At 30.2% G+C, this 25,447-nt stretch overlaps 3 protein-coding genes across 3 annotated transcripts; 2 read left to right on the plus strand and 1 right to left on the minus strand.

Annotated features, from left to right (window-relative positions):
• Positions 1 to 5,743: 5,743 nt before the first annotated feature.
• LOC110425819 (pentatricopeptide repeat-containing protein At5g15010, mitochondrial-like) lies at positions 5,744 to 7,792 on the minus strand. Its single transcript, XM_021440865.1, has one exon. It carries the CDS (start codon positions 7,624 to 7,626, stop codon positions 6,169 to 6,171), a length of 1,458 nt encoding a protein of 485 aa, XP_021296540.1. The 5' UTR covers positions 7,627 to 7,792; the 3' UTR covers positions 5,744 to 6,168.
• A 7,032-nt stretch (positions 7,793 to 14,824) lies between these two features.
• Positions 14,825 to 19,681, plus strand: LOC110425783 (double-stranded RNA-binding protein 4-like). Its single transcript, XM_021440784.2, has 5 exons — positions 14,825 to 14,962; positions 16,264 to 16,526; positions 18,003 to 18,213; positions 18,325 to 18,709; positions 19,465 to 19,681. Exons 1-5 carry the CDS (start codon positions 14,893 to 14,895, stop codon positions 19,472 to 19,474), a joined length of 939 nt encoding a protein of 312 aa, XP_021296459.1. The 5' UTR covers positions 14,825 to 14,892; the 3' UTR covers positions 19,475 to 19,681.
• A 4,108-nt stretch (positions 19,682 to 23,789) lies between these two features.
• RSL1 (RHD SIX-LIKE 1) lies at positions 23,790 to 25,186 on the plus strand. The gene is made up of 5 exons (XM_021441041.1): positions 23,790 to 24,407; positions 24,499 to 24,600; positions 24,709 to 24,774; positions 24,865 to 24,930; positions 25,064 to 25,186. The coding sequence occupies exons 1-5, from the start codon at positions 23,790 to 23,792 to the stop codon at positions 25,184 to 25,186; spliced, it is 975 nt and encodes a 324-aa protein (XP_021296716.1).
• Positions 25,187 to 25,447: the final 261 nt, after the last annotated feature.

Here is a 25,447-nt window from a genome sequence, read left to right on the forward strand (position 1 = left end):
TGTTTCGTAGACACCATCTGGTTTTAAACAAGAAACTTGTGCAAATTTTCTTTGTCTAAAAGATAATGCTACTCTGGCTTTTCAAGGAATGATATTTGAATTGCAATGGACACTAAGAACATGCATGATAGAATTTTTTTTATTTTTTTTACTTTAGTGAAGAGATCTTCGTACGGAGAATGACAATTAGTGTCTGAATTATTTTAAATTGTGATTGAATATGGCTCAATTTTCAGGTGAAATGTTTTTGCTTTTACTTTTGATCAAATACACTAGATATAATATTTTTAAAAAAAATTAAATTATTTAAAATTTTTTAAACAATTTTTTATTATTTTATTATATTCAATCAAAATTTTTATATTTATTTTGGATCAAATATATATATTTTAATGACTAATAGTTGACCAATTAATTATCATTATTTAAATTATTATTTGTCATTTTATACCATTATGACGTCAACATAAAAAATAAAATATCACATTATTATGTCATCATACCATATCAATATGTTACGTCATCATCTATACTATAATATATTAGTACGTCACATTAACATCATATGGCATATAATGACAAATGGCATTTTAACTAACAATATTAATCAATCGTTACTAGTAAATGTTTATTTAATTCAAAATAACAAAAAAAACAAAAGCTTAATTTAACTTAATAAAAGAATAAAGACTTATTTAAATTTTCCTCAATAGTTCAATGATATTTTTAGATATTATACCTATAAATTAATATTATTCTAATTTGTTATCAATACCCTTATTCAAATGACTTTTGAGAGGAACCTCCTTATACAAGCATGGAAGAGTTGATATCTTGAATAATCAACTTTGGGATACAGTGAAATCTAAAGTTAATTAATCATTGACTCAAGTTTTTTAAAGTTCATTAGAGTTAACATGATAAAAATTAAGGTAGATCAATTCAACTGGGTGATATTAATATTACTTTATATGTTATTATATTAATTTTCATATAATTGTGTTAGGGACCATTAAATATCCTACTTAATTCCGTAATGCTTTCAATAAAACCATGAGAAATTTGGCCACATTAATCCTAAAAATTAAAAACAAATAATGACAAAGTTCAAGGACTCAATCTTTTTTAAAACAAAAGTCCAAGGTCTAAATATTTTTTTAATTAGTGGAGTAACAATAATTAGGTTAGGAACATAAAATTATATATTTGTAAAATTTATAGAGACTAAACATTATTTATGTATAAATAAATAATTCTGCATGATTCTGTCTCTTTAAAACAGGTATATCAAAGCAATGTCCAATCATTTTGTTGATTGCTTTGCCACCAGCTGACATTACAGTTGCCAGACAATTTCCCTTCACCAGTCCTTTTCTTTCCATTCTATTCAAAAAATACTTATACTTTTCATATTCCATTAAGTTTACAACATTGAAATTGAATCCCACAATAAGTTTTTCTTTTATATATATATATATATATATATATATATATATATATATATATTCATTTAGGCTTCCCCTATGTGCTTGTCTAGACCGGCCAAACTCCATAGCTTATTAGATAACTGATGTCCACAAGCAAGTATATTAATTCTGAAGTACTAAAGGTTCACTTAGTATAATTAGCTATGTGTAATATTAGGCTTCATTAATTTTTTTTAGGTCAAAACATCTCTTAATTGTCATTTTCTTATCTTTTTTTTTATTTTAAAAAAATTGTCACTTTCTTATATATTAAGAAAATGGCAACTAATAGTAGCTATATTAAGATTATTTTCTTCAGTGTAGCTATTCACATATCTACCAAGAAAAATGTACCTTAAAAGCTTTTCTTTAATAAAATTATATAAACCCCTACAAATTAATTACACTCAAATTAAACCATTTGCAACACACAGAACAGAACTATTACATTGAATAAAAGAAATTAATCAATTACATAAACTAAACAAACAATGAATTAGTCTATAAATGGAGAAAATCCAACATATATCTTTCTTACAATTGAGATAAAGTGTCATATGCCTTACTTTGAGCCTTTTAAACTTGATTAAAATCTGTTTTTATCGTTATGCTTTTGCAGTAAGACAATAACTTGTGCTCACAAAACGTATAGTATTTATTTGTAATTGGATGAAGGGTGTAATGATCAGAGTAAATTCCCACAAGAAACCTCGTGAGGCTCAAGTCTGCTAAGTCAGTACATGGGATTAAAACAGGTAAAGGGCAAACAACAGATGGTGATAGAAACCTGGGAGGTTTCTTATCTCATACCTTACCCATTTTAAAAAGAGGATTTCTTGCCAACCAAGTAAAGCATCTTCGTTGGACGTATTTAGAGTTTATAATTACTGTGGACCGTACGCATGGTAACCTAGCTTATTACGAAAGCCAATGATGTCATTTTCTAGTTGTAATTTTGCACGTAAGAACCTGACAGCAACAATGGAAAAACCTTGAAAAACATAGAATGGAAAACTACGTCTTCTATGGCTAACCAAAAGGAAGTATTCTGTCGAATTAGGCTAATGGTTTTAACTACTCGTACTAGATTAACTTAAATGAACAAATCAAAGCGAAAGAGCAGTTGGAAATAAAAGTCATGTCAACTTTGCTTTGCGAAGTTTGATTTAACTTTTTGGAAACTTCTGCTCTTTCCAATTTCTTTCTAAATCTAAAGGCCCATAAACTTCTCTTTAGCCCCTAAATGTACCTAATCTTCTTTTTAAAAAAGGCTCTGAATTTGTTAGCATTGAGAAAAATAACCAAACAAGTATAATGGCGATGTTTGTAATTATTTCCAATTTCAAAAATGTATAATTCAAAATGATCTAAACACGTTACTGTTAATTATTTTTAAACATACAAGTTTCGGATAAATTATTTTAATCTCAAGTTAGAATGTAAACGTTGAGAATTACTTCTCTAAATAAATAGCATCAAGACCAGCCACACCATGTGGAGTAACAAGTTTGATTAAATCCAACATGGTTAACAAAAACAATTGATTAGGTATGACATTTAGGACACAATTGTTTTTATAACATGAGAACGACATGAGAGTTAAGTGATATTTGGGTTTAGGATTATTATCTTCGTGTATTAATCGTATTGATACATTTAAGATATAACAATTATGTGTCTTAAATGGGTTAAACCCACTTAACTCGTTTGAAATTTGTTTAACTTACTTAATTAATCAGATTATAGTATCAATCCGTATAATTTGACTCATATAATTCATTTATAAATTTATTTAATAAAAATTTAGATAGATTAATTGTGTTTAAATAAATTATCAATCGTATCATGTCGTATAAAATTTTATCTGATTTATTTAATAAGCGTGTTAATCATATTGTATTGAATAATATGTTTAATAAATATATATGTGTACATACTTGAATCCTTTAATGTATCATTAATCATGTTGTATTATATTAATTTATCTATAAAATTATTAATATTTTATATTTATTTAAATAATACTATTGAAACACAAACAGGTAAACAACCTACAATTGATCGGGCGATTGATGTTAAGCAATCGGGGGGCCAATGGGCCCATTTCTCCCATTGTCGAGGTGGTAATATTCTCGTTACTGCTTACTAGGTGGAGCATGTTTATTTAGTAGCAGATAGCAATTAAGTTCCCAAATAATAATTTTGAGGTCAAGGCACATGGAGCTGTTTGTTCTATAAATGGGTTTGATTTCTTAAAATAGTTGCTTGGCTCTATGTACAATCATGTGTTAACAATCGCTTGGATTGTGATTTTGGAGATAATTAGGTTTCCCATAAAGTGGATCACAATCATTTTAGTTAGTTTTTGTTTCTTAAGGTCCAACTTGGTTTGTTATAAATAGTAGTGAATTGCAACTTACAATGCACGGCATTGATCGAAAGGTGATGGAGTTTTTATATTATTTCAAATTCCCAAAACTTGTGAAATGGCACTGATAAAAATAGTATAGTTTTAATAATTGGTTTGTAGGAGTTGAGTGCTTAGGGCTAAAATGAGTTCGGTTTGGCTTTAGAGAAACTTGGAAATACATTCCCCCACCTCAACACCGTATCGAAGACAGTTTCAGTATCCAACTATACTTATTAAGCTACCCAAATGGCTCAATGTCTAGTGTTTATTTGCCTTGAAAGGAGATCTTACATCTATGTTTTTGTTGCCAAATGCCCATGTCTACTGTTACAGAAGACCCACTTTAAACGCTTAGGTGGCATTCCCCAGGACAAAAGGCACTGCTCTTACTGATAAGCTTGGTTATAATTAATAAACTAAAATAAAGGGGGGGGAAAAATGGCAAAAAAAAAAAGTTTGACTTGTTTAATAGGGTCTAGTATCACATGGTTAAGTGGGTCTAGACCTAAAGTGGGATGTGGTCCCTAAAACCTTAAAAAGACCCTTTGCCTTTAATCAGTCATCAGAACTCAAATGTTTAAATATAGGGGCACAGGGCATAAAAATGGTGCCCCACATGACATGATGCGTTTCTTAGCATTTGGACTCGGAATATTTAACCTCAACCTCACATTCTATAGTTTCATACCATAAAGAGATTGGAGGATTTCCATTTCTCTTCTTTCATTAATTTGGGGCGGCGTCATATTCATGCCCCGTCACCTATTTAATATTTTTGGGACCAATTGATAGAGCTTAGACCCCAATATGTTCTCAATCAATAAAAATGTTAAAATATCCGATAGTCTAACTAATCACAAAGGTTAAATACTCATAAATTTATTATTTACTACTTCTATACCATTAATTTGTGAACAATTAGATAGTTGAGATGTTGGACAGAATAACATGACTCACTCCTATAAATTTAGATTATCAATAGCTACATATACTATATGTAACAGCAATATTGAAACCAATTTGTTAAATTTTGATAAACATAACTATATTTTTTATTTAGTTTTATTTTGTAGCAAAATATAAAATGGTAAAGGATAAAAAAGACAACTATGAGCAAAGCATAAACTTAAGAGGACCTTTCCGAAGCATTGGGCTTGGGCTTCTTTTAATATTTTTGGGCCATTAAGCTGGTTCTCAATTCTCATTCTCCCATTCTACCCTGGTGCCAGTCCCAAATGAAAATGGGCATACTGCTCAGCCTTTTTGCTGACCTAATTCTATAATTATTTGTCTACTTAGGTCAATACCTAGTATATGTGTTTCTTCACTCGAGAAATTAAGTTCTAATCTTCTTTGGTTTTTTCCCCTTAAACAGAAAAACAAAATCTCCATTATTTGTGCTTCCACTGAAAGGAAAAAAACTATATAATTTATACTCAATATGGGCCTGGAAACTTGCAAAACTTTGGTACACTGAAATACCATTCTTTAATGGCCAAAAAAAGAAAAGGATTAGGACTTATGAATTAGCATTTCCATAAATTGTCTGTATAGCAAGAGGTCTCTTAAATCTTCTCTTAACTCATCTTTTTCATTTGTGTCACGATAGAAACAAAGATTAACATAGACAATAATACCTCTGCTAAAATCACAAGATCGATATTCAATATTCATGGAAACAAATTCAAACGTACTTCCGTGCAAACTTTCCGGCAGTGTCAGCAGGAAGTTCTTATCAGATCTGATATGATAATCTGTGTTAACTGAGTTTAATCACTCATATCTATAAAACAATTATCTGAGTAAAACTTGAATAAACCACCAGATTCATTGCCTAAAAATTAAGAGAAACTTGAAGAGAGGATGTTCTAATCACAACTAAAATAGCTATGATTTTCAAATACGTTGCTATATTACAAACTTGGGCACAACAGCACATGCATGAACACCATTAAGCATGTAGCAGTAAGCCATAAATCAAAACTTCCGATTCTCTAGAAATAAAAACTGTGGTGTTTAGGACCTTCAATGAGACTTTACTAAACCAGGAAACTGAGTCCTGCCCCATAAAAATGGTTTAGTATTAGGCAGATGGCATTAAATGTGTGAACTTATTCATTAGTTATCCATAGAGCAAATTTATCTTATTTATCACATATACAAAAGAAAGATAATATATACTGAAATTTTTCTGCGACGAAAAAATTGTGCAGGCCACGCAGTCAATGGGAAACAATACACAACATGATCAGGCACTGTTTCTAAGATATATTTCAAGCAATTTCAACCTGCCTAAGAGGATTTCCACTTTCTTAAAAGTTCTTCATATACCCCTTCTTTTCTAGCTTTGCTAAGACCCTGTTTCAATTTTGACAACGTGGCATATGTGACCTTGATTCCTTTCTCGATCATACCCTCAGCATACTTAACTGCCTCAGGAAGCAGTTTTGCATCATGAAGCCCAACAACCAACAAATTTCCAGTCTCCTCCAATTCAGAATCATAATTCTCTATCATGAATTTCCAAACTTTTATAGCCACATAAGGGTCCCCAATGTCAATAAAAATCTTAACTGCTGCAATACAATTTGCTTTACTTGGAAAACACTCATTCTTAACCATTTCATTGAACAGCACTGAAGCATCCTTCAGCTTCCTATTCTTAATCAACAAATGAAACAGCAAATTATATGATTGCAAATCTGGAAATGCCCCAGTATAAACCATCTCATCCAACATCTTCTTTGCCATATCCATATAATTCTTAGAAGAATACAAAGCAATCATCAAATTATATATCTCTGTATCTGGCCTAATCCCAACCTTCCCCACCATTGTCTCCCAAATCAACTCAGCTCCTCTAACATCACCAACTTTCTGAAAACCATCCAGTACTTCCTTAAAGAACTTCATCCCCGGAGAACACCTCTTCTCCTGCAGTACATCAACATACTTCAAAACCTCATTAATCCCATCCTTCCCCTTAATTAAAGTATTCAAAAACGAATCATAAGCCGGTACATTCCCAGGATCCCACCCTATTTCCATAACCATCTCTTCAAAAGTCTCCTTTGCAAGACTAACATTCGCTTCTTTCTCCCACCCTTCTAGCAAAATCGCGAAACTATCCGAATCCGGCCTAATCCTACTCTTAATAACTCTCAAAAACTCCAAGCCATCAATAGTTTTACCTTCCCTACAAATAGCACTAAGCAAAGAATTCAAAGCGACAATATCCCTAACACAGGCATACTGTTCCATCACTTCGAAAGTCAAAATAGCTTCCCTAACTTTATCAAAACTAACATAACTACTAAAAACAGATGCAAAAGTAGCCAAAGAAACTATCCCTTCTTTTTTCATGGACTTAACGGCGTCCCACATTGCATCAAAGAGACCGTTCTTACCCAACAAGTCAACGACGAGGTTCCAGGAGTAAGGAGAATGTTGGTGTTGTAGTTGGTAGCCTGACCAACGGAAGAACTTGACGGCTTGGGAGGGGAAAGAGTAGGAGAGCTTGAGCACGTTTTCGACGTCGGGTTGGGTTACGCGGAGGCCGGCGCCTTCTAGTAGGGCTTCGACTGTGGACGAAGGCGTCGTGGAGATGATTTCACAGAGGAGTTTGACTTTGGGCTGGATGTTTGGGGTTGTTTGGTAGGAAGGGAAAATCGGTTGTCTTGGGGGTGTGGGGTTCCGAGGCGGCGGGGAAGGGGAGCGGTGGGAATGTGATCTTTTCTTGTTTTTGGCCATTTTCAGGGATTAGGTTGGTCTAGTTTTGGGTTTAACGGGTGGAATTGAAGGGAGATTTGTAGCGGAGTTGACAGGGGTGGGGGTTTGGAAGAAGGATGGAAAGAGGAAAGTTGAAAGCTTTGCTGCAAGCTGGCCCGGCTAATCAAATTCAGCCTTATATTCAAATTCGACTGTTTGCAGAGTCCGGCTCAAACTCCCTAGTATGGGAGTAAGAGTTCCGCTTGACTTTAAGTTTGGGGTTTTTTTTTAAACAAATATCTCTTATAAATGAGAAAAGTATTTTGAAAATAATTTTTTTATAATTTTAATTATTTTTAATAAAAAAATTAATTTTTAATATAATTTTTTTAATAAAATCGATCCATGTTTAAATTCGCACCTTAAATCAATTCATATATTTTGAGCTTTTCTCATTAAACTATTCATTTTCAGAGTATTTCTTGCCAGAAAAAAAAATTTAAACGTTTTGAGTATTTTAAGTATTTAGAGTAGTTTTTGATATATGAAAAAAAACGTTTGAACATTTTGAGTATTCTTCATTAAGTAAATATATTCGTTAATTGTGTTGTTAAATGGAATATGGTGTGGCGCTTAAAGTTATTGATTTTGTTAAATGAAAATTGGTAGTTTTGGTGATTTTTAAGTATTGCCTGACTAATTTGTTGATATTGCGTTATAAATTTTTAGGCATTGTATGGTTGGTTGATAGGGCATTGCATGATTGAGTTTTAGATATTGCGTAATTGATTAACAGAGCATTACGTGATTAGTTTTTAAGCATTGCGTAACTGGTTGATCGGTATTGTATGACTAATTTTTAGACATTGCGTGATTGATTAGTAGGGCATTGCATGATTGGTTTTTAGATATTGTGTGACTTAGATATTGCTTAAAAATCAATCACGCAATGCTTATAACTCAATCACATAACGCCTAAAAATTAGAGACTTAATGCCTCAAAATCAGAGATTGAATGCTTAAATTAAAAACCAATGACACAATGCTTAAAAACCAGTAATGCAGTTCTTAATAACTAATTGACTTATCTACTTTCAACTAGATATATGTTTCAAAAGTCATATAATGTTCTAATTTACAAATATATCTAATCGATTTCAACTCCTCAACTTTGAGGTTCTATGTATAACTAATAAACCTAAGAACTTAAAACGCATATCTTTAAAAATCAGTCTCACAATACCTAAAAATTAATAATACAATGCTTAATAACTAATTGATTTATCTGCTCGCAGTCAGAAAAGTCATACAATGTTCTAACTTATAAATATATCTAATCAATTTCAACCTCTCTACTTTTAGTTTCTGTGAATAATTAATAAACCCAAAAATCTAAAACACAGACCTCTACTTTTTGGGATTGCGAGATAAATAGTATTTGGCAATAGAGAAATTGAGATTTAATTTTGAAATTTTTATCTCGATGGCAAGATAGAAAAATCAGAACCATTTTAATTTGTTTGAAATTGTTTAAAGGGCATTGTTATCAAGTTATGTCAAAAATTAGTTAAATATAGTTAAAATTATAATGAAAGATATTTTTGAATTGGATTTATGAGGAGGTTTATTTCTCACAATTTTCTCTTAAGTTTATGTAATATTTTGTTTGAGTGGGCACCTATAATTACAAAGTAATATTTATTTATATATTTAATTTTTTTTGAATTTTTATTTTAAATTTGAATCTTAACTTGAGTTGAGTTTCGAATTCTTTATCTAAATTAATAATATTTAAGTTTGATCAAGTTGAGTTCGAGTTACTCCCTTATTTTTCAAGTCGTATATAAGTAATAAAAATAATGCTTAATCAAGTTTAAGCATAAGAAACTATAGATTGACCAAGCTCGAGCCTCGAGTTTTTCATTCTGCCAAGCTTGAATGCACTACATAGGCTCACTCAATTACACCCTCAACTGTTAATTAGTTTACTTACGAGCTCACTTATATCATCTCATTCAATCACAACCTTAATTGTTAATTAGTTTACTTATGAGTTCACTTATATTCAATGGCCTATCTAGGATTTTACATGATCTGTGCTTAAAGGGTAATTATACAAAATCATATATCTGGTCAATAATTTGATTTGAAGCTAAAAATTAATCATTTTTGAAATAAAATTAAATTATAATATAAAATTTCATTAACCATTTAAAAGTAAGGTTTTAGATTTACCAATAAAAATATATATAAAGCAAAAAAAATTAATATTAAATTTTTATATTACACATCATAAGTTGTGCTCGACGTGATTTTATGTTTTCAAATTCATCTTCACCTTCACTTATTAAAAAATAAAAAGTGTATCCATTAAATTAAAAGTACATAACAATAACTTACCTACAATATCCTTTATAAATCCAAATATTACTAATATAAAATAAATATAAAAATTAAAATTGAATTGGGATTTGAGAATTAAAAAACATTACCTATAAATTACGATAGATTAATAGTAAGTGTTAAGGATTTTAAAATTTGTGTGAGTTAAAAGGTTTAATACAATTATTTGGTTTGGATAAAAAAACTATTTCAGTGATTCATGAAAAAAGAAAATAGAAAAAAATTACAAATTGTGTGCCTAGGAAAAACAACAAAAAAAGAATTTGGGTTTAGGAAGCGTTGTACCAGGCTATTAAAGTCAAAATTAAATGACTTACCATTATTTTAGATTAATTTGTTTGATTTAAGGGTTAATTTGATATACTAGCAGTGTACATACACTATCAATTCATCAAAATGTGACACCTCATTAATGAGGTAAAATACAAAATCTTAAAATTAAATATTAAAAGTTTATAATGATTAATTAAATAAAAAATATTTTCACTTTTCTATTTCTCTCTATTATTCTTTTTCTTGTTCTCATGTTTTATGTGTCTTCAACTCCATCATTTGCTTTTCCTCTTCTTCCTTTAAAATTAAATTTTGCAAAATTTTACAACTTCAAGAGCAACTTTTAGATTCTTTTTTTACTTTTTTTGAAACCATAATAGAGAGATTGATAACACTTATCTTTAAAAAAGTGAGAAAAAAAGATTTAAATATATAAATTTTATAAACAAAATTTCGTTAAATTAACAATTTTGCTTCTAAGTAACAAAATTAAGCCAAAAGTTGTTCTTTTTCTTTGAAGTCATATCACACTTCCCTTTCTCGTGGTGTTGTAAAGGGAAATTCACTTTCACTCAAATAGTTAATTTTGAAATCCTTGTAAAATGGTTAGTAATATCCTATCAAATATGATTGATTTTCATTTAAAACATTGAAATCGTGAGGTTTAGTTAAAAATTAAAATGTTTATATAATATATCATACAAACAATGATTTTTGTTTAAATACAAGAAAACATGTGATTTAGTTTAGCATCTCAAGTTTAAATTTATTAGTATTTTGGGTTTTAGTAAAATGATAAACTTAAATCTCAAAAGAATTTTGATTTTGAAGGAATTTGAAATTTTATGAGTGCATTCAAAGGAAGAAAAAACCTAATGCCCGTGAAAAAGAACAATTTTGGACTTAATCCTGTTGTTTATAAGCAAAATTGTTAACTAAATAAAATTATACTAATAAGATTTGTTTATTTGAATCTAGTTTCCGCAATATGTAAAGAATAAGAAAATATTTATTTGAATCTAGTTTCCTCAATATGTAAAGAATAAGAAAATATTTATTTGAATCTTATTTTCTCAATCTATTAAAAAGAAGAAAAGAATCTAAAATTGTTTTAGAAAGAAATAGAAAAGGGGAGAACAAGGAAAAAAACGGTTGACAGAGATTGAAAAGTGACAATATTTTATTTTTTATTTAATTAATTATTATAACTTTTTAATATTTAATTTTAAGTTTTTAAAAGTTTTTTTAGTTTACTTCATTAATAAAGTGACACATTTTGATGAGTTGATAGGATATAAAGATTATACATAATCTATGTATCAAATATAAATCTTTTTATATGAGATGGTAAAATTATATATTTTTAATATTATATACATAAAAATAAAAAAAAATTAAAAACTGAAAGGTGATGATCACCCTCTCCCTCCATCACTGCTTGTATCCCTAATTGTTTGTTATTCTATCTACAATTTGCTATTAAAAATAAAAGTTAAATTATAGAATTAGTCTCTATACAATATAAAAAATATGGATTCAGCTCATAAACAATAATTTATATAAACTGAGTTCTTGTGCTTTTTCATTATGTTAATTTTAATTTTTAATGTTAATATTGTTAAAATTTTACCATTAAGTATACTGATATAATATTTTGACCAAACTAACATGACATTTCTCGTTAATGCAGTGCTAACTGTGTACTGACATGGCAATTACTTGGCAAATATAAAAAAAAATCAATTATTTTAGTCTAAAATAAGAAAAATTACAACATTTAATCAAACTGCAGAAAAATGAAATGGGTATATCTAATCAAAGTCTCTACTCTGTTTTATCTAAAGGGACTTGAAAAATGAATTGTGGCTGAGATTTTAGAGAAGGAAAAAGAAAAAAAAAAAAGAGATTGTTTTTTTGTTGGAAGAAGTTTCCTTTCTCCAGATTACCTTAAAAATAAAAAAAGAGAAGTACATTTATTATCCTTATAAAAAGTCCTTCTAACAAGCAAGAAAAATGGAGCAAAGCTTGTAAAGAATCGCCTGAAGAACACTTGAAATAAATCCATCAACCAAATTATCAAGTTGTTTGGCGATATACCCGATGTGTATGCTAGTTCTAGATTTTAAGCCAGCAATTGGTTCTATTTTGACCATACCTTCCCTAAATATTGGTGGGAGGGTTATGTTAGGTTGATGCGAAAGTTGCTCCAAACTCTAAGCCTGTGGGTACGGTTATGATAGGGATGTGCAAATAGTTAATTCAGTAAAATCGATTTTAAAAATTTTAAAATTAAAAAATTAAATTTTTTAAAAAAATTAAAATTGAATTGAAGTAGTTTAATAATTGAAAAATTGAGCACCAAACTACTTTAATTAGCTCGGTTCGATCACCTAATCCCAAACTCATGAAGATGGAAGGAAAAAATGTAAGGACGTGACATTTTTTATAAGATCTCATGTTGAGATTTATTTTGTTTTATTTTTTTAATTGTTGAGCTTTTCTTTTATTTTGTTTGTTTAATTGAATAATAAAGAATGAAGAATTTTGTTTTGTTTTTTGAACTCAAAGCTCACTTGTCTTCTTTTAAATATTATTCAATTCAATTGGTTTGGTTATTTCGGTTAGAAAAATTTAAAATAAGAAATCAAATCGATTAAATCATTCTAACCAAAATTAATTAATCAAGTACTGAACTAATCGAATTATAAAAACCGAACTAACTCATAGGTTTTGATTTCTTTGTTAAATTATGCAATTAATCCTTATACATTGACAAAGTGATGGATCTACTCTCTGGGCAATACTTTATAAATATTGAGTTTCTATATATTTGAAAATTGAAATTGTCCATCCAATTATTAACAATATTGAATTTTTTGTATTATTCATGGTCATAAGATATTTTTTTATTGATATGATATTAAATATAATAATCTATTAATGATGATGTGATATTTTCTATCTATTTCATAATTTTAAATTATGAAGTATAAAGATTCAATTCTTCTTTATCTCAAAACACTCTTTCCCTAAATCTCAAAAACTTATTCATATTTTTGATTTGTTTCTTCTCCAATATTATTTAAAACTATTAGCTCATATTGGATAATTCCATGTTTACATTTATAATATCCATATTAGTGTTTGGTCATACTATATCAACATCCTTATTACATCATTTGTAAAATATCGCATCATCATTATCATGTCATCAAATTCAATATTATATCAACAAAAAAATGTAACATTAACATAATTATATGTCATATCAACATAAATAATATAAAATTTTTAGTATATTAGACTAATATTGTTAATTTTAGAAAATATAGAGACTCAATTTTTACAAATTATTATATAAAAACTAAATCTACCATTTTAATAAAGTACAAAGACTAATTATATAATTTGACCTTGATTTCTTGCTGCTAAAAAAAGTGTGAATATGTTTATTAATCTTTGTACCATTTCATCAACCTATTTGTAACATCTATATATTATTTTGAAGTAATATGAAAATTTAATTTCAAAAAACTCTTTGTCAGCAATTGCCACGTTAGCAATTTTGTTATGTCAACAAGTTTTAGGTCAACATTTTTGCCATGTTAGCACATAGTAATCGCCATATCAATAAAAAATCATCGCATCAATTTAATTAAAATGTGGCTTTAACATATCTAATAGTAAAAATTTAATAATGTTAGAGTTAGAGTTAAAATTAATAAATTGAAAAAGTACAAGCACTCAATTTAACCAAATTATTGTATATAGATTAAATCTACATTTTTTATAAAGTACATAAAATAATTACATAATTTAATCCAAAAACAAATAATCAATCAAACAAAACATTCGCACTATTTTAAAATTTAGTAAAATACTCCTACTCTTAGGTTTTGACCATAATTCACTCTTAATCTATTAATATTGAAAATAAACATTTCACTCCAAATTTTCAAATATCGTTAATAGATTTTAAAATAACTAAAATGCCCACATTATATAATTTGTTATCGTTAGTATTGCCTTCTTTCATTTTTGCCTTCCACTTAACTAAATCTTTAGTCACATTATTTATCACGTAGTAATGTTATCTATCAAAATAATATGTTAATATGTCACGCCATTAACATGTGGCATTATACTAGCAATCATAACTTGATTAATCGTAGTTGGTTAATATTTAGATAAAAAACTTATTTAACGAAAATTCAAAAAATAAATACTTGATTGGATATAATAAAAAATAATTTATTATTTTTTTAGTTTTATGTCTTAAAATATTAATCTTTAAAAATTAATAAAATAAATATATTATTTATATTTAAATAGATTAGTTATGTTTAAATAAAGCAATCATGTGAGTTTTAAATAAATTAATTATGTTAATAATATTATGCTTGAACAGGTTAATTGCTTTGCGCTGTCTAAGCAAGTTAATATTTAAAAACCGTGTTACCTTGTGCAACTTGTTTAACCGGTTGTTAAAAGACAAAGTGCAAGCACTTTGACGTAAATACCCTTACTGAACGCAGTCGGCACTCGGCATCCTGGGCAGCTTAAAAATAAGTTCGGCCTCCATTGTGAAGTGTGGAGAAAATCTGCTACTGCCCTAAAAGCAAAATAAAAAAAATGGAGAATCCCATTTTAGCGTTTCTCGAATCCAAACTCTTCAATAAACCTTCGGCTCCGAATCCTTCTAGTAAGTATTACATTTGAACTTTTTGTGGGTAGTTTTCTCTAAAGATTTTGTTTTTTTTTTGCTGGATAATGTCGATATTTTGCTTCATGTTTTAAAGAGTTTGGGCTTTTTATCTTAGGTGTAACTAATTTCTCTTAATGCGTTTGAAAAATGTTTGGTTGATTAGATTTTTTTATTTTAATTTTTGCTGTTTTTGGGTGTTTGGAATGGTGTTAATTCTGCTAGGGTTTTAAACTTTGATGGTATCTACGGTTAATGATCATTTATGTTTAATTAACTACATAGAAATATGGGTTTAAATAGTTAGAACTATAAAAATCTTGAATATTTAAAGTTTTCAATGTTATAGTAAGACTTGAGGGACTTGAGGAAATCTCAACTAAAACTTAATGTTAATTTAAACCTATTTTAGCATTTTTGGGAAATTTAAAATGCCATTTTTTTGGCTGCTTAAAAAGGGGACTGTACTTTTGGAAGGTCTTTGCAACGGATGACGCTTGGCAAATGTGCTTTGTGCCCGGCAAGCCAAGAGTCGAGTGACTATGCCTATTAAGGAAGAATAAGCAAATAGGGAAAGGAGGTGAAATGGCAGATAACCATCTTTTTATTTGGATGTTATTATAGAAGGCTAGGAAGGGGAAGGTGTAAAACTAGCTACCATTCCAAGTTGGAAAAGAGTGAGGATATAAGGTTAATATTGAACACAAGAGGGAATCATAAGGGTAGAATTTGAAAAATAATCTGACAGTAAAGATAGGCTTCAGTAGTGTAAGCGTATTGAAGAGTTTGCCTGTTTAGAAGTGAAAGAACTTTCCAAATCTCTTTCCCTTTTCCTTTTCAGAAGCTTCCAAACATTGCTCCAATACTGCCCCTCTGTTCCTGTCAACACAAATGACCGAAAAGTATCTTTTCTCCATTAGTTTCACCCAAGTGGGCTGTGAATTTTTGTGTATGAAACATTAAAATAGTCAATGTAGGCTGCTTTTACTGTCCTTTTGGAATTGTGGTATTTTGGGTATTTCTCTCATTGAATTAAGTTTAAGTGAATTACGCTTGAAGATAGAGATACTTCATTCTTATTCAACTTACACTTAAAAGCTTTATGTTAAGCTCTATTATGCACCTTTGATATTCTGTATCGTGTTTTCATAATTTTTGTCTAAGATCATTTTTTGGTTAAATTCATGTTACATAGTTTAATTTACTTGGCTTGCTTATAAGCAATATTTTGATTGAGTCTATTGCCTTTACTTATTTAAAAGTAGGCACTCCTTACTAATTTGTGCATTGATTATGTTTAGGGGCTCCAGAACCCTTGATGCATAAGAATCGTTTGCAGGAGCATACTCAAAGATCATCCATACCGCTCCCAGTATATCAAACTACTAATGAAGGATCTTTGCATGCTCCAAGGTTTAGGTCTACTGTAGTAGTTGATGGAACAAGTTATTCTTCTCCGGATACCTTTTCACATAGAAAAGCAGCTGAACAAGATGCTGCCAAAGTTGCACTAGAGTGTATAACAAAGAAGATAAAAGATGAAGGATGTCCAATCATTCGTGAGGTTTGTTGCATTATATTGGAATTTTTGATTTTTTGGGTACAAATTACAACTACATCTTTTTCTTTATTTAAATGTTTGTGGGTCATTCATTGGGGTTTGTTTATCTTGCAACTTAGCTTGTCAAATTGGTACAACATTTGGTTCCTTTGTCTCGTATCTTGTTCCATGTTAAAGAAAAGGACAAAGTTTAAGGAAGGTATTTTGATTTTTGACTTTGATGGCATGAGATTTTTATCCTCAATTCTACGATTTCTTTATCTTTAGTAATTGTTTATGAAATATTATAGGAATTTTTTCTGTTGAGTATATAAACTTTGGAAGTGAGACAACAATATGATATGTGCAAATAAGTAAAGATGTTTCCCTGCAGAAAGTAAAAATGGGAAAGAAAAAAAGCGAAGCCCGTTAAGTTTTAGAAAATTTTTTCCATTTTCTATCTCCATATTTCCATTATAATTGATCCGCAAAATGAGAATAACAACTGAGGTTGGACACCTTTGTTTTCCAATTTCTAAGACATTGGTAAAATTAGTTTAAATTATTTTCCAAATTTTTAACTACATTTGAAATCCCTCTATTTTTGAGGAAGGTCATTTCATAATGAATGACCCTTTTCTTAATGTTCATATTTCGAGTGTAAATATAAATAGAAAATGGAAAATGTTTTATAAAATTAAACAAAGAAGATAAAAGATGAAGGATGTCCTATCATTCGTGAGGTTTGTTGCATTATATTGGAATTTTTGGTTTTTTGGGTGCAAATTACAACTGCATCTTTTTCTTTATTTAAATGTTTGTGGGTCATTCATTAGGGTTTGTTTATCTTGCAACTTAGCTTGTCAAATTGGTACGACCTTTGGTTCCTTTGTCTCGTATCTTGTTCCATGTTAAAGAAATGGGCAAAGTTTAAGAAAGGTATTTTGATTTTTGACTTTGATGGCGTGAGATTTTTATCCCTAATTCTACGATTTCTTTATCTTTAGTAATTGTTTACTATTTAGTAGGAAATATGATAGGAATTTTTACTGTTGAGTAGATAAACTTTGGAAGTGAGACAACAATATGGTGTGTGCAAATAAGTAAAGATGTTTCCCCGCAGAAAGTAAAATGGGAAAGAAAAAAAGCGAAGCCCATTAAGTTTTAGAAATTTTTTTCCATTTTCCATCTCCATATTTCCATTATAATTGATCAGCAAAATGAGTATAACAACTAAGGGTGGAAACCTTTGTTTTTGAATTTCTAAGATATTGGAAAAATTAGTTTAAATTATTTTCCAAATTTTTAACTACATTAGAAATCCCTTTATTTTTGAGGAAGGTCATTTCATAATGACTGACTCTTTTTCTTACTGTTCATATTTCGAGTGTAAATATAAATAGAAAATGGAAAATGCTTTATAAAATTAAACAGCCTTAAATAGTTTCATTTTACTTGTTTTATAATGTTTTGCTAAATTCTTGGTGGCTGGTTTTCTAGGATACGGTATTCTGCAAGTCTATCTTGAACGAATTTGCTGTCAAGATGAATATGGAAATGCCATCCTATGATACCATTCAGTCAGAAGGATTGATTCCTCTTTTTGTATCCTCTTTAGTTTTTAATGGTGTGACTTATAGTGGCAAAACTGGTAGGAATAAAAAAGAGGCCGAACAATTAGCGGCACGTGCTACTCTCCTCTCTCTTCTCGGTATCTTTCTTTCTCTTCTTTTGAAAAACACAAACACACACATACATACACATATACTTACATTTACTTTGATTTCAAGCCACATATTAAGTAGTTGGACCAATAATGCAGATGATTCTAGGTATGGAACATTTCTTTCAGAGATTATCAAGTCCAAAGCTAAATTGTATGTCGCTTTAAATAAAGTCAAGGATTCAAGCATTTCTCATATTGGCACTACACTTGCTGGAGCAAACACATCGATACATAAGAATGAAGAGGTTGAAACTGCTCTAGTCACTAACAGTGTGTCAACTACTGCAATTCTACCGTCAAGCTCAGGGGCAAAACGTCCTCACCATGTGTTCAAAATTGAAAAATTAGAAGAAGGTTCTGAACATATTGATCTTCCAATTGTTTTTGTGCCTACAGCTGTTGCACAGTCTTCAGCTGTTGGTGAAAGCTCTTCAAGAAAGCGACGCAGGAAAAAGAAAAAGGCTAAATGTGTTGATACTCAGTAAGTTTTGGTTTGTCTTTCTCTATGTTTTGACTAAGGTTGTTTTTGGAAAAGATTTCACTGTATGTCAGTTGATTAGTTTTGGTGTATATAATTTAATTTGCATTATCACTTAGAGAATAATGTTACTTTATATAACTTTATTACTCAAAAGTTACCATTTCATGAAACCCCTTTCCTCCCTTTAAAGAATGATGTGTGGCTGTGTGTACAAGCATGTACTGAAATTTGCAAGTTCGTTGTTACTGGTATTTCATTGAATCAAGCAGTACCATGTTCAGTGGCCTCATGAACCTTGCTAATGGCCTCCTGTTTTTTGTAGTGATTACTTCGTTAGGTTTAGTACAAACCTTGGTCTTGGTCTATGTAATATAAGATGTATACCATTGTAGCATAGCAGCTGATTGACTGTATTTCTCTGTTCTATTTTCTGTTAACTTGAACCTCAGCCCTAGGGTCTTTTGAAACATCTGTCTACTATCAAACCAGCTAAGAAGCTTTTATTAACTAGTTGCACACTTATTTTGCTTACTGTCTGATGCTATTATGGCTGAAGTGAGAAAAAAATACAACTTATTATTGCGAAATCAAACTACAAGTTTTTGTTACATTAAGTTGATGCACCTGGTTAAGCTGTTGCCTTGGCTCAAATATGGAAATTTTGTTTCAGCAAGCCTGCCTTATGTTTGCTAGTACCACTTTACTTTATTGGGTTGGTTGATTATCTGACTTTGAGTAACATTTGTCTTATCCAGATCTCCGTGATAATTTTGTCTTCCGTAGAGGAGTGCTAGTGGAAGTTGACTATTTCATTGTCATGACATCATTTTTATACTTTTGGTGGACGAAGGCTTCTCCATTCCATTTTCTTTTGCTTTCCTTGGAACATTCAACTGATATTCTTGATTACCTATTGCTCATATTTATAATACTATATTTACAATGATAATGAATGTGATAATTTTCGATTCATTCGGTAAATATATTATAATTATATTATAATAACCTTGACAATAATTTTTAAGATAATTATTAATAAAACCCTTTTGACAAACATCAAATTGGGAGGGCACGATGAAACCTCCTGCCATGATAGCTTCCAAAACGAAGCCTGTTTCATTCCCAATGCAGGTCTTTAATCTGAAGCTTCATCATTGTATTTGAAATGGGTATGGGAAATAAGCAGGATATGCCAAAACTACGGAGCGTTTATTCCCGAAGAGGGCACAAACATTGGGAAGGTTTTGTTTAGAGTGAATTATTTTTTCCTTTCGAAAGAAATCCAACTTTTTTATTTTAGTCAACCTAAAATGTTATGTGAGAAATTCTTATCACAATAAGTAATCAAAATAATAAAAATTATAAATGTTGGTGATCAAATTTTACTTTTTAAAATTAAGTGATTAAAACAGAAAATTTTGAAGAATTCAATTAATGACTGAAAAATAATTTTCTCTTCTGAGCATCTTACGGGTTCTTCACATATCAACACCTGGATTAAAAAGGTTATTTTATTTTGTTTTATGCACATGCATTCTCTGTCTTGGCTGGCTTACTTCCTTAAATGTTGGTTAAATATTTTAGTAACATTAATTATCCTTCTTAATAATGACGAATATTTCATTCTTTTTCTTTATTTGTAGAATATTTTCAATCTTTGAACCCTTTCATAAGTAAAGGCACCGCATAAACAGAAGCGTAAATTTCAATACAGGAAGTTAAACTATTTGTGATTATAAAATACAATTAACCATTTTAATTAAAGAATTTTTTAGACAAATTTGAAAATCATCTTATCCAAAAGGTGAAAGGATAAAAATATTCATAAGGTGTCTCACTGAATTCGTATTCCTTGTTAAAAAATGATTAAGGAGTAAGATTTTTTTAGGACGATTGAGGTCTAATGAACCCTCAGATAATTTGACTGCTCACAAATAAAATAGAGATAATAAATGATAAATTCTTGAATATTTATATTTTTTGCGAGTAATATTGAAGCAATCATATTGTCGAATATTTTAGTATTTTTCAAATTCAAATATGTTTCTCCCTTTTATAAAATCATAATAACTTCAAGTCTAAAGCAGTAGCTTTTCTTTTTTTTATGAAATTCTTAGTTATTATTTTTTATTTTTATGAAATTAAAAAATAGACTAAAACCTCATTAAATGTTGACATGGTGATGCGCCACCATGATATTTTTGGAGTTTAAGAGTTTCCAAATTCATGGTATAAGGACAGCAACAATTCCCTTAAATCATGGAAATGATCTTCTCTCGAGGCCAGATTTGCTTTCCTCCTTTCCTCTGGACCATGAAACTGAACATGTGGATGATAATCTTCATCGGGTTCAAAGAAACATATATAACACATTACATCTCATTAATTGCAATAAATGCAAAATATCCTTTTATTCATATACAATTAAATAATTTTTATTTTATATTTTGGGCAATTGTATGTGTATATCCGAATAAAAAACAAGTATTTGAAATCAAGCCAATGATCTTATCTGCTTTACTATAATCCTTTGAGAGCTTTATGCATATTCTCGTGTGTGTGTGTGTGCATACATTAATATTTCATACCTTAAACTTATTTTAACAGTTACTATTCATATTTAATAGGATTGAGATTCAAGAAAAATTCAGAATTCAAAATCTTACTTTCTTTTATCTCTACACATGTAACTCAAAGAAAAATTAAATATCTAATATAACATATATAGTTCTTTTGCTATTGTTGAATTTACCAACTGTAAATGGTCAGGGTTAAATTTAAATATTTTTTATTATAATTATTTTATAGTAATATATTTTTATCGATCTCATATGTTGTCAATAGCAACACATTGACGGAACAAACTAAACAGACAACATGTAGAAGTGACAAACGCATAAATGCCTGTAACGTATGTGTATATACTTGCGAAAAATGAAAAACAATAACAATTTTGTTTTTTGAAAAATAAACAAAGAACATATACACACTTTAAACCTTGCCGCTTTCATCTTAAAATTCAAACTCGAATCTCTGTTCTCTATGAGTGTGCTTTCATTGTTCATATTGATTTGGAGTACATGAGAATAGATCAGAGTTACATTATGACTTTTGTACTTGGTTTGTTTACGCTTATGTTTGAGGGTACTGTACCATAAAAGGTTCACACAGGGAGTAGTTGCCCCTTAGATTCATAATCCAAGACGATAAACTATGAAACAGTCCAGCTAAGAGGGTTCCATGCTTACTACTAGTTTTATTCATTAGTAATTGCATCTTAGCTGCAATGTTATCTATAAACGCGTATTCCACCTCTTAGGGAAAAAAAAAAAAAACTGAAGGCAAAGCACTTACAATTAAAAATGCTACTTCACATATATAGCATACCAATATATCTTTATAAAAAGCTTCTACCTTGAAGCTTTTTAACTTATATTTCAAGGACTCTGATCAGTTGACCTTTTTGCTAATGAATAAAACAAATGTCCTTATAAACAAATGATTTATGCTGTCTGAATTACTACAAAAAAATGTTAATATTGGGGGGAAAATTGGTATTTTTTCGATACTAAACTTTCTAATGACATTCATAATCTAATTATAATTAACTACCTAGTATGACTCTAATTAAATACTATAATATATTTTATTAAAAGCTTAATACATTTTTTATCTTTACTCTTTGCTCTGCTATTAATTTGATGATCCAAGGCGTAGTGTTGGAGTTCTTTTTCCTTTTACTCTTTCTTTATATCTAAACAATTGTTGACATCGATATCAATTAAGTAATAAATTATCATTTATTCCTTTAAATATAATGAAGAAATTTCTTTTTGATATTGGATTTAGTACATCTCTCGAATAAAGGAAAGAGTTTATAGAAATGAACTAATTCATTTGGGATATTGATATTTGAAGTTGAACATCTCGTTAATGAAGAAAAAAGAGTTATCAATGTCACCATAGGCCTAATTGAGGTGGTAACAATAAAAAATTATCCACCTAAAGGTTTTCTGTTTGAGTCGTGCTGCTTTCTTTTGTAGCTTAAAAAGGAAAAAACAAAAGAAACAATTGTATATAATTTCGTATAGGTGATATACAATGTTGAATCTGATATATAATTATGTATTTATTATTTTTCAAATGTAAAATGGGATTTTCGAATTTCTTCTTGAAAGATGTTATATAAATTATACTAAATTTAGAGAACTATTTATACTACACGTAAACTAGATATGATAATCAATGATAATATAATTTTAATTAGTTGGTTTCATATTTAAATTAAGGCCTATAGTTTAGTAGATCCTATAATAAAGAGAAACCTTAATTCATGATCTCAAGTGATTTAATATTCTGTTCTAGTGACCAAATTATTGAGTTCAGATTCGAAAACTCTGGACTGGAAGTACAACAAAATCTTCAGCTATAGATGCAGCTATAGACTTTGCCAGATATATGAAGCACTATGCTAATCAAAGAGCCTAGTACTGCTAGATAAGATGAGCATGGGATCCTTGCCTGATTAACTTACAAGCCAGCATGAACCATAAAATTGTAAAGAAAACAGTAGAAATCCACGTGCACAAGTGAAGTTGGAAGGAGTGAAGGAAGCAACCTCCGTCAAAACTAGTTGCCAACTTCCTTGAAAGTGTGTGAAAAACTAAATAGCAAAATATGGGAATCTGATAGACGTGGGATGGAGAAAAATCCGCCGAAGCTTATGCTGCTTTGCATTCTTTTTCTCTGCTGTCTTCTTTTTTAATCTTCCAATCTATATTAACCTCTGCCAGCTAACAATCCCGATACACTCATATCATATCTATATAGTTTGCTAGTTCATTACATCTATGCAATACTTAATACAGATTTCTTGTTCCGATAAGTATAAGTATTTTCAATCCAATATTTAATTGCCCTTTCTTGTTTAAAAATGCAATAAAGCCCATCATCGTTAATATTTAATCCATTACTTTGAACCTCTACATAAATAGGCCCTTGTAGGGCTCTTGTCTTTCTGCATATGCCTACAGCTTGAACTAGTCCAAATAGTTCTAGTCTAGTTCTATTCACTCTCTCGATGGCACTTGCCAAGGACCCTCTCTGCTCAGTTCAAACCACTGCCTTTAGTGGAAACTTGTTGGGGGATGTTTCCTCCCCTGAGCCTTACAAATTTGAAGGAGGAGGTGGCTTGGAAAAGCCTGGTGGGGTTGTCAAGAATTTTTCCATGAGTAGTTCTACTTCATTTTCTTCTCCAAGCAGTGTGAATTCTGATGGTTTGGCGTTCCGGCCTGTGAACTATCACCCAGAGGAAGTTCATTCTTTGATAAACTTCAAGGGCAACGGGTATGATAACTTCATGAATGGGACTAATGGATCTCTGCTTAGCTTTGAGCAAAATGAGAGGGTTCTGCAAAACACTTACTTGAAAACTAGTAGTCACAAAGATGAGTACTCAATATGGGGGGGCAGTTTGAATCAGAATTACCAGTGGAATCAGGCGAATCCGAAGAGCAGTACCGATCCTCGAGTGGTGGAAGATTTCAGCTGCTTTGAAACTGCTAGCAATTTTAATTCCATGACAAGTGCTACAAAAGAAAACCATGGGGATTGGTTATACTCAGAAGCAGCTGTAGTTGCTGATAGTATCCAGGAGTCAGGATCACCAGAAGCAGCTGGCCTCAAGCGTCCCCATACGGTAATATTCTTCTTTTCCAATCAAACCAAGTAACAAATAGTCAGTTCATTTAAGATAGCTTCTGATTTGCTGCTGACAAAATTGTTTATAGGGAGAGAGCAATCAAGCTTTGAAGAAACAATGCTCCAACGAAGCTAACAAGGCAAAAACTAAGTCAGGACCATCAAAGGACCCTCAAAGTATTGCAGCCAAGGTTTCTTGCGATCTCAAGTGGACTTGTTTTTTCTTTTGAGAAAGTTTGATTGCAAATTAAGCAAAACTAAGAATGAATAATAACATTGAGAGAATGTCTGTTACCCAGAATCGACGTGAGAGGATCAGTGAGCGGCTGAAGATACTACAGGAACTGGTACCCAATGGCTCCAAGGTGAGTCACTGTTACTACTGATGTGATATTTCAAATTGCAATTTGTTTATAGTTAAAGCTGGAAATGATCTTTATCCTTGTCTTGCACAGGTTGATCTGGTTACCATGCTGGAGAAAGCCATTAGCTACGTCAAGTTTCTTCAGTTGCAAGTGAAGGTGTGATTTCAGCTTCTGATCATTGATTTATTGATCTTTGTCTATTAGTCATCAGCCTGAATTAATCATAGAGAGTTGAGAGTTGATAAGTGGGGCGATTTTAGTTACAATTGTATTGTGATTTGTGATGCAGGTGTTGGCAACAGATGAGTTTTGGCCTGTCCAAGGTGGGAAAGCTCCCGATATTTCTCAAGTAAGAGAAGCCATTGATGCTATACTCTTGTCTCAGAAAGACAGGAATTCAAGCTCAAAGTAAGTGGTTGTGGAGAAGAGACTTAAATTTAGAATAACGTACTATAATTTAAGGACAACTTTCCAGGCAAAGAAAAGGTTTGTTTTGGAAGTTAGTGTTGCTAAATGAAAGAAAGAAACAAAAAAAGGAGAATCTGAGTAGATAGTCTAATTTCTTAAGATCTTGTAATGGAAATTTTCTTTTCTTTTATCTAATTTGAACCAAGATGTTCAACCTTATCTTAGTTTCATTTCACAGAGAATCTGTCTATTTTGTATTTTTCCT

Source organism: Theobroma umbraticum, unplaced genomic scaffold (assembly GCF_002168275.2).
Source record: "Theobroma umbraticum cultivar Fairchild unplaced genomic scaffold, ASM216827v3 scaffold_12.1, whole genome shotgun sequence".
In the NCBI taxonomy this organism is placed as follows: domain Eukaryota; kingdom Viridiplantae; phylum Streptophyta; class Magnoliopsida; order Malvales; family Malvaceae; genus Theobroma; species Theobroma umbraticum.